This window comes from Sinohyriopsis cumingii, chromosome 12 (assembly GCF_028554795.1).
Source record: "Sinohyriopsis cumingii isolate HCF-2022 chromosome 12, ASM2855479v2, whole genome shotgun sequence".
NCBI lineage: Eukaryota > Metazoa > Mollusca > Bivalvia > Unionida > Unionidae > Sinohyriopsis > Sinohyriopsis cumingii.
In genome coordinates this window covers 33,079,359-33,093,952 of record NC_142972.1, presented here as the reverse complement: position 1 = coordinate 33,093,952, position 14,594 = coordinate 33,079,359, and the positions used below count along the sequence as shown (strand labels likewise).

Here is a 14,594-nt window from a genome sequence, read left to right as displayed (position 1 = left end):
GATACAATTGCCCAGTTACTTGTAAAGAACATTCAAGTCAGGAACTGATCAAATATTTTCTGGTTACTTGTAAAGAACATTCAAGTCGGGAACTGATAAAAATATTTTCTAGTTACTTGTAAAGAACATTCAAGTCAGGAACTGATAAAATTTCCCAGTTACTTGTAAAGAACATTCAAGTCAGGAACTGATAAAACTGCCCAGTTACTTGTAAAGAACATTCAAGTCAGGAACTGATACAATTGCCCAGTTACTTGTAAAGAACATTCAAGTCTGGAACTGATCAAATATTTTCTAGTTACTTGTAAAGAACATTCAAGTCAGGAACTGATAAAACTGTCCACTTACTTGTAAAGAACATTCAAGTCAGGAACTGATAAAATTGCCCAGTTACTTATAAAGAACATTCAAGTCAGGAACTGATAAAACTGCCCAGTTACTTGTAAAGAACATTCAAGTCAGGAACTGATCAAATATTTTCTAGTTACTTGTAAAGAACATTCAAGTCAGGAACTGATCAAATATTTTCTAGTTACCTGTAAAGAACATTCAAGTCAGGAACTGATAAAAATATTTTCTAGTTACCTGTAAAGAACATTCAAGTCAGGAACTGATAAAATTGCCCAGTTACTTGTAAAAAACATTCAAGTCAGGAACTGATAAAATTGCCCAGTTACTTGTAAAGAACATTCAAGTCAGGAACTGATACAATTGCCCAGCTACTTGTAAAGAACATTCAAGTCAGGAACTGATAAAAAATATTTTCTAGTTACTTGTAAAGAACATTCAAGTCAGGAACTGATAAAATTTCCCAGTTACTTGTAAAGAACATTCAAGTCAGGAACTGATAAAAATATTTTCTAGTTACTTGTAAAGAACATGCAAGTCAGGAACTGATAAAACTGCCCAGTTACTTGTAAAGAACATTAAAGTCAGGAACTGATAAAAATATTTTCTAGTTACTTGTAAAGAACATTCAAGTCAGGAACTGATAAAATTGCCTAGTTACTTGTAAAGAAAATTCAAGCCAGAAAGAGTTGATTTGGTCATGGTTAGGATATTGCCAAATGCATTAATGTGAAAGAGTTGATATGATCATGGACTGAATATTGCCAAGTGCAGTAATGTGAAAGAGTTGACTTGGTCAGGGCATGGATATTGCCAACTGTGCCAATGAGAAAGAGTTGATTTGGTCAGGACATGAATATTGCCAACTGTGCCAATGAGAAAAAGTTGATTTGGTCAGGACATGGATATTGCCAACTGCACCAATGAGAAAGAGTTGATTTTGTCAGGTCGTGAATATTGCCTGCAACTGTGCCAACGAGAAAGAGTTGATTTGGTCAGGACATGAATATTGCCAACTGTGCCAATGAGAAAGAGTTGATTAAGTCAAGAAATTCTTAAGTTAAATAGTAAAACAGACCAACAAGAGGTACGAAATTCTTAAGTCAAATAGTAAAACAGACCAACAAGAGGTACGAAATTCTTAAGTTAAATAGTAAAACAGACCAACAAGAGGTACGAGATTCTTAAGTTAAGTAGTAAAACAGACCAACAAGAGGTACGAGATTCTTAAGTTAAGTAGTAAAACAGACCAACAAGAGGTACGAAATTCTTAAGTTAAATAGTAAAACAGGCCAACAAGAGGTCACCTGAAGAGGCAGCAGAAGAAAAAAAAACCTGGAATATAACTAAAGCAACTGAAATGACTTGCCATTGCAAATCTCAATGCTTCTAACTCAAACCCACCAACCCATTCCCAAAGGCCCCACATTCCATCCACAGACAGGTATTGTAATGAACACTCTGTCCTATAAAATCAATATCATCCTGCTCTGAATGCAGTATTAAGTTTGGCCAGAAAATATGTGAAAATATCGATGTAATTTAAATTTTTGCTTACATTTACCTTGGACAATATCTGAGTTACCCCTGGGATGAAAAACCAAAGTTGATTTTGACCCCTTTGAAGAATTGGCTAAGACTGGGTCAACATCACTTTAAAATGTGAAATTCCATCCAGGCGTTTAGAACTTGTGGTAACTGACAGAAGGATGGACCAACAAATGGTGCCACAATATCCCCAATGCATTTAAAAAATGTGGGAATAACAATAATAATAATTGTGATACAATTAAATTAATATTTTGCCCCTTTACACACACACACACAAGCACACATTTCTGGTGTAATACTGAGATTGCACACTGTATTATTAAGAATATATGTGAAAATGGGTGAAAGGCTGAACTACAATGTATTGCATAACTTGACTTGCACTTACCTGGCAGTCACTCACTATATTATGTGTCCATCCATCATGCATACTGACTCTAACACCTCAATTACCAACACAGATCACCATTCAAAGCTTATACTTCTAGCATACTTGAGTGCACTATTCCAGTTTAATACAGCACTTCCTCACCATAAGGCCCTTCATTATAACACGGTACCTGATATAACTTAGTAGTACAATTTGGTCACTGATCCTATTTAACTATAAGTCAGTGCTTTCCAAAGTTTGGTACGCATACCACTGGTGGTATGCAAATGGGTTTCAAGGGATATGCGGCAGAAAATAAATCACTAAACTTCACACTAAATAAAACCACTACGACACTGGGAGAAGGGATATGCTGATAAGGCCAATGCCCCAAAAAGGGTAAGCAAATGTAATAAGTTTAGGAAACACTGCACCAAGCAGTAGTATAACACATGTATTATTTATTTGTATTATGTACTTCATTATAAGGCAGTCTCACTATAAGGTGGTATACTCCATGGCCCCCATGGACAGTGTTATAATGAGCATGGTATCAAGTACTTCATTATAAGGCATTCTCACAATAAAATGGTATCATGGACTACATTAGAATGAGAAAGTACTGTAATGTGTATAATTTGCTTTCTTCTAAGATAGCACTGCACACTAAAATCGAGAAATACCTTCCTCCTCATGTCAGAATCCTGTATTTTAAAACAATATTCATAAACTGCAAGATTATTGTCTTAATATACCTGGAAACTGTTTCAGTCAAAACCTTGACAAAACTGTAAAGTAACTCACTAAATAGTGCAGCATATAAACTTCTTGATAATTTATTTGATTCACCTTCTGAACCCAGGTTTAAAAAAATAAGTTGGATGGAAATTAAATGGAAGTTTACATAAGATCTAATAATTACAGTAAAGCTGTTTCTACACATAAAACAGTAAATTGGACTACACTACAAAATCTACAAGACAAGTACAGCCATATACAATCTAGTTATACACTGTTCTATGTAAAAGCTACAAATCTCTTTCCAAAGCCTTTTTTTCTAAATGTATGTATGTATGTAGGTATGAATGTATGTATAAATGTGTGTCTGTGTATGTATGTATGTATGTATGTATGTATGTTGTATGTAGGTAGGTAGGTAGGTAGGTAGGTATAAATGTGTGTGTATGTATGTATGTATGTATGTATGTATGTGTGTGTGTATGTATGTATGTATGTATGTATGTATGTATGTATGTATGTATGTATGTATGTACTATCCAGTCATGATAGGATAGAAAGGTTAAATATAAATTAGAAGAATCAATTGTATAGATGTTGTTGTCCTAAACTCATTTAACTGCAACAAGCTTTATGATGCCAGGTAAGAGATTTAAATGCATACAGTATCTGCTCCAACTTACCAATATTGTTATGATAAATCTTATGTTAAGTGTTTGTCTTGAATCGCAAGATGTGACACAACGAAAGTTTGTTATCAAGAGTTCCAACAGTATTGGAATTAGAACCTAGACATGACTTTTAGTTTTTATTTAATATAAGATACAGACTACATCAACCCTGTTTTGATGTATTACACACTGTAAACTCTAGATGCAATCAGTACAGAGTTTCGATGTCAACAGGTCTTACAGTAATTTAGGAGTTATAACCCTGCATGACTTTCACCAACTTTCACATAAAACTTTAACATTATGGACCATACAGCTCAATGCAGGCAAGGCAAAACTTAATACATGACAGCAAACAAACCTTAGACAAACAAATTAGATACAACTAGGCAGCCTTCTAATACCAGCAACCAGCTCCAAAACATTCAACTTTTATGAATATTAACAATGTACACATCTATTCTTACAACACTGTAACCTATTATCATTCAGTTTCAGTTAAATGCAGCCACTCATGTAAGATAAGCTACTACCAAAAACTTTAATGCAAAACTATTATGCTGTTAAAGTGTCTACTATCATCTCAAATTACTTAAAATAAGAATAAGTGTGTGTGTGTGAGTGTGTGTGTTTAATGGATATTACTCCAATAACCTTAGCCCAACACAATGTAATCTAGATATCATAGCAATTGAACCCCTTAATATTTTCTCCTCTTTGTATGATTTCAATTTTTGTTTTCATAAAATAACATAAGTATGCAGATAAATTGAAACTTTAGCCGATTAAAGGCTGAGAAAAAACATCAGATAAAAAAATGAGATCTGGAGAAGTGTTATTATGTGGCCTTTTTACCAATATAATTACGTTGAATCTATACATTTCTTGTTAAGGTCACACTGGTTTCTGAATGTCACATCAATTTGCATATTCACAGAGTGATAAGAAATGTGTGTGTGTGTGTGTGTGTGTGTTATACTTTGTTTATAATAGAATAATAATATAATCTCTCTCACTCTCTTTCACCAACATTTGTGTCATCAACTGTAGCAGCAGTATCAACTATAATAAAAGTTTGTGCAAGACTATATCTCAAAAACTACCAGAAGGAAGCAATAAAATATGCTACATTTAATGCTTTGGAAGTGAGAAAGTGTTTTTTTTAATCAAACTTAAAAAATTATGAGATGTATTCCATATAACCTTTGTGTCAATAGATACTGTTTGGAAAACTATGGAACTGTATCATATCATAACAAAGCCAATGAACTTCATATCTTCGATATTATGTAACATACTGGTTTGGGAAAACATGCAAGATTATGTAAACTATGAAATTTGTTAGACACTTGAGTTTATCACATGAAATTACTGTATTATAAAATGAAAACCATAGGGAAAATATAAGTCATTTTCAACAAGTTCAGTACATATTTTCATCTGAAGTGTTCTTTCAATTGAACAGTTGATTGAAAATTTAAGACAGAAAGGAGCATAAGGGTTTGGGGGAGGCTATATTGTAACACATATACAATTAATTATTTTGCAGGTTCATGGCATACTGCACATTAAAATTTTAAAACAACACCAACCAAATTCAATGACAAAAGAGGAAAGATGACATGAATTTTATTTATTCATGCAATGTAAAAAGAAACTCAGCCACAGATTACAGTATTTCTTGAAAATAATTGGTGTCCAAATACTGATAGTGTTTCTTTGCTGCTACAAGTACAATGAAGCTAGAATTCACCTGCACAAGTCATGGAGCAGTTTATACAGTTTATTTTAAGTTATAGGCAAATCAAGAAATACTAGATGCATGTTGAAGAACAAAGGTTATTATTCATTAAAGCAATGAATAAGAATTCTAAAGCCATCTGAGTTTATTATTACATGTACATCAATATTATATGTATTATTTTCATAATAAGTTTTTGTAAGAGACATTTATTTAATGACATATTTAATGCTAATATCCTATAAATAGCTTTCTACTGTAAAACAAATCATGTATCAAATGCATAAAATGGTTCATTTATAAGTTCCAAGGCTGAGTCAAACTATAAGTAGAAGTAAGCATCACATGATCTGACAAGGACATGAGCCTTGGTGAAAGGCCAAGCTCACTTAATTTCCTGATTGGATAGTGTAAACCACCTGACCCTTGTTTACTTGTTAAGTGATTTTAAAATACAAGATGATGCATTCAAAGCCTTGTCAAATGCGTTCTTGCTACTGGATATTAACATTCTATTAATACTCAGAAATAGTCATGAAGAGTTATATTGAGAGGATTTATTTATTTAATTTAATCATTTGCTGGAATTGCAGTGCTCTAACATTCATTTAAAGACTATTTGGATTTATAATAGTTGTAGAGAATTACTAAGAATTCATTTAGATACTATTTGGATTTAAGGCTGTTATGGATTGCTGTGAATCCATTTAAAGACATTTTGTATATTAACACAGTGATTCTACTGTATCATTGATACATCATTATAATACTGACTATCATTTGGAATACCTCTGGAACTCATTCAGATTACTCATAACTATTGGAATTAATAGAACACTTAGGAATTTAGGAATTCATTCAGTATACTGTAATTTATTTTTAATTCTTTCACTTTCTATTTTAGGGAAATAAATTATATTTTTCAATTTAAATTTTTGTATTGGTTTTGCATTTTCTTGTTCCTTGTTTCAAGACCATAGAGTTGTAACAATTAAAGACTTGGCAAGTTTGTGAGGAGCAGCAACATATCTTTCAAGTCAAAGTTTACTCCATATATAAATTGCAAAGTATGATAATTTAGGTTGTTGAAATAATGTTCAATATGATTCATTTTTAAAGGTGATTCAAGAAGCAATAGGCTACCAGCAAAGCAAGCAACAACCAGAAAAAGAAAAAAAAGTCAGAACTCATGGTTGATGGAGTTTTACTCTGTGAAGCACAGCAGTAAGGGAGAGCATTTAATATATGCACATACTACAAACAACATATAAACATAAAACATTCAAGAGTGTATGACGTCTGTCGAAATAGAAGCATCATCTGCATCATATTCAACATGCTGAACTGATCATTCAGTTTAGTTTACTTTAATATTATTTGTTATCTTAATCTTGTTACAATACAAACGATTCACTGATGTATGATATATAAGATGATTTAAGCCATGAAACTGACTGATTGAACAACACTAATAAGCACATACTTGTTTTTGCACAGTCAATTTGTGCTGATAAAGCATTAACACATGTACTGGACAGAGACATTTATTACTGCTGTATTACCTGTAAAGCCCCATTAAACCTGAAAATACTGTGTCCCTCTCCTCCCTATGACACGGCTTTTTTGTCACAAGTACTGACCCCCTTGGGACCTGAAAACACACTTTTTAAGTCTCAAACACCCACCAACACTGTCTGGGAATATGTCAGGTATGTGATATATGCAAGAAAAGTGCTGAACTCACAATGACTACTCTGAATGATCTAAGCAATAATGAAGCCATTTCAAGATACTTTGACCAGGAATCTTCACTGCATCAAGCATGGCACCTATACAAATATAAAATAAAATGGAAGGTTCTTTTATTACTTAATAATTTCGGCTAAGACTCAGTGCAGAAGTAAAAGCAAAGAAACATGTATATATACCATTTCTGGGAAATATAAGCAAATTCATCTGTAAGAATATGACCAAATTCTTTGCACACATGATCCAAAAAAATAACCAATTACGTACAAGAAATTGCACATTAATTATAATTAAAGATCTTATCTACTTTCCTATAACTTTAACCAGTTAATAGTCCATGAAATTAAAAAACCAGTGCTGAGGGTTCAATACCCCACAGTTAGTGATACTATACCACAATTCAACAAATGTTATAACGGGCTCCTTGCCTTAACCTGTTATTCTGCCTTCTGGTATTATTGCTTGCATTGATTAAGTACAAGGGTTATTAAAATAAACAGGGCCTGTAGTTCCATTAAGTTTTCATTGTTGGAATTCCTAAACTTTCATGGCCCAATTCCTTATCCCAAGCCAGGTGCAGATCACATCATTAAACTTGCTAAATTTTATATAAATTAATGAAATTTTAGCCACATATGTGAAGAAAGATATTAGATTCCAATTAAATACACAAACATACATTTCTGACAATAAAGTTATAGTGTGACCCCGCTATAACGCAAATTCGGATATAACGCGGCCATGGCGTGGCTCCCAAAACTTCATATACATGTATTTTTCTTGTGCACAAAAAAAAAATTCTTAAAAAGTACAAAAAAATACTTAAAAAGATGCTTATCATTTTGGGGAAGAGATCACATATGAATAATACACGACGATCATGTCTTGGCTCCTGAAATTTTATATGTATTTTTCTCATACACGAAAAAGTAATTTTTTTTCTTCTTAAAAGTAAGAAGAAGAAAAAATGCATAAAAAGTTTATTCTGGGATCATGTAGGTCTTCGCCAATGTCGCAAACTTGAATTGTTTTTCCTTACTGGCTACAAAACATACCATGTGGCTTTTTATTTGTTGGCGACATTGTTGGCTGTTTAAACTTTTATATACAACCATTGGTTTGGAGTGCAGAAATTCAGAGGCCACATGAAATGAAGCTGCAAACTGTATATAAAATGCACTGAAATTTATCCATTGTTACATAAACAAATTCTTTGTCCATACTGACAAACCATCTAAACAATGCATTGTTATATCTAGCATGAGTTCTGTATGTTGTGAAACATCCGCTTTTTTGTTGTTGATATTTCTGGTAACAGAGATCAACCGGACAAGGCATTGTCTCGTAATCTATCTTTCATCGGATTTTTAGCCGCTTGCTAGCAATTAATATATTTACAAAGACTGACATTTGTATGTGGACGGTAAGTAAAATTCCTCTTCTTTTCAATCAGAATTAAATCCTTCAGAACACTCACGTTTTCTGTAATAATCCCTGTCATCAGAACACCTGCGTCTCTATCGTCCGTTGACGATTTGTTAATTTTCAGACGCATGCATGGAAGGCAGCATCATGCTACTACCACAAATGTATAAAAAAATTTTTTTAAAAAAAATACATCTTACTTATTGGTTTATTCAGTAAGCATGGAGGGACAGTAACTAGATAAAATAGTTTGCTGAAATTTCAAAAGAAACAGATTACTTTTTAAGCACCGACTGTTATGAAAACGTACTCAGCAAATGGAAATCATGCAATGCAGTTAGTTGCCCCCACAATAAGAAATGGGCATTCAATTGGTTCTCCAAAGCTGTCCCTTCAATAGCACATGCACCCTTCATCAAAGAAAGCTGACTACAATCTTTCAATAACAACAAAGAACTTTTCTTCAAAGGAAGTCAGTACCAAACTTAAATAAAAGTGATGGAATCTGACGGAATTTTGCATTTTCCGAAGTGACTGGAACACGTTAACTGTGCTGTAACAGTTTCCCTTTTGTAGGGATAAAGTTTATGCCGTGGCTTAAGACGCAAACTAACTTTTACCGACTTGGAACGTACTTTAAAGTAAATGTGCTTCGTCATTCGTTATGTGATTGTGCTATGTTTTTCCACTGAATTCAGACCAATATGACCTGTTACAAAATTAATGAATATTTTAAAGCTGTGTGTGCATATTTTCGATAGAATCACTTGTATTGTGGATTCAATGTATATGATGAGGTTTGCAGGTGAGTACACGGTGTAGATACTCTATTCATGCTATACATTAGACATTTATATATAAACAGGAGTCACGTATATGTACCAATTTATGGTTCTCTAAATAAAGTAAACTATTATATTATGTCCTCTCTGTTTTCACTACAGGTGTATTTCTCATTTAATATGCATCAATTCAAGATGGTAACTGTGCCGACGATGCACATATTTTACCGCCCACATTTATTACCCACACACACCCACAATTATTTTTTTTTGTGGGGGGGTACATGTTCTTCAGCTAACTGACTTGGTTGCTTATAACACGGTTCGGTATATAACGCGGTTGGGTTTTATGGTTCCCAACTACCGCGTTATAGCAGGGTCACACTGTATTGCTTTCACATCTCTTTTGAGGCTATATAATGTTTAAACAATTCAGAGAAAACGATGACAAACATGCTAAGTCAGCAACACATCTATCCATTGTCCAACATTGAACCAAGCTTTGAATCAAGATAGCAACATTTTTGTTGATTCTTTTATTATACAAAGCAACACTCTCAGTCTAAACCTGACCTCCAAGTGCCCAGTGAATTTTACTTCATTCTGGATTTCTGCAGGGGGTGGGGGGTGGGGGTGGGGTGAGGGGCAGTTTAATGGATAAACAAATCAAAGACAAATTGATATAATGATATCTGAGAATTATGTCTGATGGCTACAGGTATGCACCAGTGAAAACCTTTGACCTACCAGACCTGCCTGGCAAATACAGGTATTTAAGGATCTCTGGTACACATGACTATATGCTATTACCTGCAATGCCTATGGCTGAGGTAATACAATATCGTATCTATACTTTGTAGAGGAGAGCTAAATATTATATCTTAAGATTATCTTCAGAATTACCACCTGAGCTTATGAGGAAATGTTTGTAATATATTCTGTATTCTAAATGCTATTAATTTATTCTGAATCATGTCTGTTGAATCTCGTGATTAAAGCCAGAGTAGAGGGTTCAAAAGAGGTATGCTTTTCTTTTTGCTTCACAATCTAAATCAGCTTTCAAATGATGGAGTTTCCTGAGGTTAGGCTGTGTGCAGTAACATGTGATGGCTGACCTTTTTGTTACTTTTCTTACACCTTGATAGGCCTACATGACTCACAATGTATTTGAAATCATATGAGCCTATTTATATGTAAATATCTTCAGGTCTACCTTTGGATATCTTTTTGTTAATGACACTTTTGCACAATAGTTGTCATAATGTACTGTATTCTCTGTTTGAGAGAGCAACAAAGTCATGTCAAGCCATTATGTCAGAGGCCATGGGTAACCAAGTGGCCCAAGGTGCTCACCTTTAATGATCACTGACATCTCACCTCTGTCCATGTGAGTTCATGTCTCCAGCTCTTAAAACATGAATATGTGAGAAAACTTTGCAAGCAGCTTCAAAGGCATTGGTTGTTCTTCTCAGAAGTTTCCCAGGTTCTTCCTTCACTAAATATGCTAACTGCCATTTGCTGAAAAGTAGCATTAAGAAAACAACAACCACTTTCTCAATTTACTTTTGTAACAAGATTAAAAAGCAATCAATATTAATTGTGCATACTTACAAGCCATGAGGTTCTCAAGTAGAACAGAGCATGTTGATGCAACCTCAATGAAGAAGTCATAGGTATCATGCTGTGTGTACATTACTTCAGTCAGTAGCTTCTGTAGATTTGGATTTTCGAGGCCAAATAAAGCCAGAGCTTCTGTATAGTCTGTGGTTGACATCATATCGCTGATCTTTTTAATCTCTTCTGTAAATGTCTTGCAGAATCTTTTTCTCACGGCTGAAAAAAAAAATCCATGATCTAAGATCTAACGTCTAAAACCAGAAACATTTAAGATACCCATGACTCTGCAGAATGAATCAGTGTTTAAAAAGCAGTCTAGAATAAAATACAACAGTTGGCCACAGTGAAGTTTTGAAGAAAGTGCTAGAAATTCATTCCAAAATCCATCCATGCTGAAACTTTGGAGGCAGCAAGTGAAATGTATTGGAATTTGAGCATGGGCAAACTGGTGTGCAATAAGCAAGGATATCCCTAAAAGTTTGTAACCCAGAAAAAAGTGAATTATTAATTTAGTACCATATATGAATATTTTTAAAGCTTGGTGAAAAGCAACTTTTTATAGCAAATTATGTTTCTCCAATAATACCTGATTACATTATATTAGGATAACTTTCTTTGCTAAAAATAAATCCAGTCCTCCCAGAAAGATGGAAAAATAACCATTTGTCGATATATATATATATATATATATATTACATAGACAAAGGGAAATAACTCTTACAAGTTAACTTCCCTGACTACCCACTAGTTGGCTACCATTATACTCAGTTTAAACCAAATTTTCACTTCAACACCTTAAAAAATTTCTCGCAATATATATATATATATATATATATATATAAAAAAGTAAGAAAGTGTAAACCATGTTATTAACATGACTTAGAATTGTAATATTTGATAAGTGGGATGGTAGGGGCTGAGATTTGGATTTTTAACATAGCTTTAACAATTTGTCAGTCATACTACTATGATGTCTGCAGTGTAGCAGTATATAGTGATGTCTAGCACTCAGGAACATCATGTTGCAGACACGTAGCATGATGTCCCACCCAGTCACATTATCATGACACCAGGCTGACCAGTCCTATCACTAACCTCTTCAAGCTGAGCACCAAGCAAGGGAGCTGTTAGTACCATTTGTATGTCTTTGGCATGACTCAGCTAGGGTTCGAAACTGCAACCTCCTGCATCCAAGACGAACACTCTAACCACTAGGCCATAGTTGATAAGTACAGCACCCAAAAGTTTCTTCAGTGAAATTGAATGTTACAATTCAAAATCACATGTGAAAATATTGAATGGAATGATAACTGCACACATATCATTAAATTCACCAGAATTAACAAAATGTTTCATGCAAGATATAAAACAAGTCACAGAGATTACATTATTCATCTAGATTTTTTTGGAGGACATCTTTAAGTTATGGTTAGTCAAGGCAAAATCTGCTTTAAAATTGGTATAATAGTAGCCAAGTAAGGGTTGAAAAGAAAGTTAACCAATAAGAGTTGATTTTCTTTGTATATATGATAGACACATTTTCTATCTTTCCAGGAGTGCTGGATTTGGCGGTAGCAAAGGAAGTTATCCTAATGTAATGTTATCAGGTAATGTATTTGATGGAGAAAAAAACGCAAGGTCTAAAATTCCATTAAATATAATAAGCATAATGTCATGGACCCTTCATTTGATTGACAACTGAAATTTGATAGACTCTTTTATTGTGTGAATACTCACCTGACCACATTAATATTTGGAAATTAACTCCACTAACTGTTGATTACAGCCATCCAAGAAAGACAACCATTTTCTCCTTCCCATCTATATATCGAACAGACCAAGGTAAGAAATGTACACATTACCTCACATTGCCACTACCTGGTGGCTACTGATGAATCAGATATTTACCAGCTTATGCTTAGCAATACATCAACAAAGATGCTTGTATTTATGGGAAAATATGCGATGGAATAATGGTAATGTGATCAAGTAAGTATTCTTGGTGAAACATAATTTAGTAAAAAACTGTTCTTTCTCCACTGATTACACTACCTGATTACATTAACATTTGGAGAACATGTAATATGACAAGGAGGAAATGTGAAAGAATTCAACTTCTACCATGGGAACCCTTTTGAGAAAAGGATACCTGTATTCCTCAAAATAAAGCATAAACTTCTCCCTTAACATGACAACAGCATACCTGACAGTTGCATAGCCATGACAACAATAAACATAAGACTTTACTGCAGCCCCCCCCAACACACACCACCAAACAACCAAGAAGAATCCTGCAAAAGTGCTAAATCAACATAGCTGGAATCACCTGACACAATTCTCAGCTCTAAAAACTCAACATTTGGCAAATCTAGGATTTTTTAATGCTCATTCTTGAGAGGAAAATGGGTTTTAACTGAACCAAGGACCCACTCACACATCCCTCTAAAAGCACACATGCACTAGTGGCTCTTAACACATTAACCCCTGGTGGTTTTTGTCATTTTCACCTGAAAAACGAGTAGGAAACACATTTTGAAGCTATTTCTGAATAGATCCAAAAACACCAAATCCCCGGTGATCTTTCAATAACATACGCCTAGTTGTGTTGAAACATCGTTTTTTGTTGGCTATTTGACTCGTGCATGAGCAGAAGGGTAAAAGTTAGAGTTCTTTTTTTTTTCTTCTTCTTTTTTTGCTAAACGGAGCTATTATTTTTGTATCGAGACCACCACTCTTTACTCCAAATGCCCATCTTATCCTACTTTTTGTAAAGGCTCATCTGTCTGTTTGCAGTTCATACCGGTTTGCCTTAGATCTGAGACCAAAAAGTCTAAAATCCGGACACAAAATCGGATTCCAACCAATGGCGAATTTTGAGTAAAATAAAGTCAGGTCCAAAAAATGAGGTTTTTTTATCTGTATTTTGTAGTGCACCTAGATATTCCAGATTATTTGGTATCATTATAGAGCTACATCTGTCTACCTTTCTATAAAACCACCCACTTTAGTGTATCATGCATGACCATGATGCTACTGAGCTCGGCAGTAGGCTACTACCTCCTGCCCCGTAAAGACGTCGCTAGGGTTAATGTGTTAATACAAAATATTTTATTTCAGGTCAGTAATCTTATTTCATACATTTAAGTAAAGCTTATAAGTTATAGCTAAACATTTACTTTGTGGCTCATACATACCAGGAATGTTTTTGATACACACGTATACAGACAGACAGTCTCTCAGGATGCCATGTATATCAAATCTTTCTGTCTTGGAGTCATAGCCTATAAAGCTCTTCTTTTTCAATGGAACCAAAACCAAATCTTTTGCATCATCCACAGATTTTGTATCTAAAAGAAATAAAGAGTATACATATTATCATCAACATCAGTTCAAAAATATACCAATAAACAGTTTACAATCATAGTCTCATCACTTTTTGGATAGACAGATGATATAATATCCACAATGCATTAACTTATGTGGCAGTGTATATCAAATCTTTCTGCCTCCGGGTCATAGCTAATACATCTTTTCCTTTCCATTGGAATCAAGACCCTGTTTTTGTAATAGTCACTGAAACATGACCTGTAAAAATAAAGCAA

The 14,594-nt window shown here is 34.0% G+C and overlaps 1 protein-coding gene across 1 annotated transcript in view; it reads right to left on the bottom strand.

Annotated features, from left to right (window-relative positions):
* LOC149786217 (uncharacterized) overlaps nt 1–14,594 on the bottom strand; it is an 80,789-nt gene that overhangs the window by 43,600 nt on the left and 22,595 nt on the right. Inside the window, exons 4-5 of the mRNA XM_089975906.1 lie at nt 14,187–14,339; nt 10,987–11,208 (exon numbers count right to left, since the gene is read on the bottom strand). Of these exons, the coding sequence (XP_089832032.1) occupies nt 10,987–11,208; nt 14,187–14,339 (375 nt within the window). The remainder of the gene's footprint in view (nt 1–10,986; nt 11,209–14,186; nt 14,340–14,594) is intronic.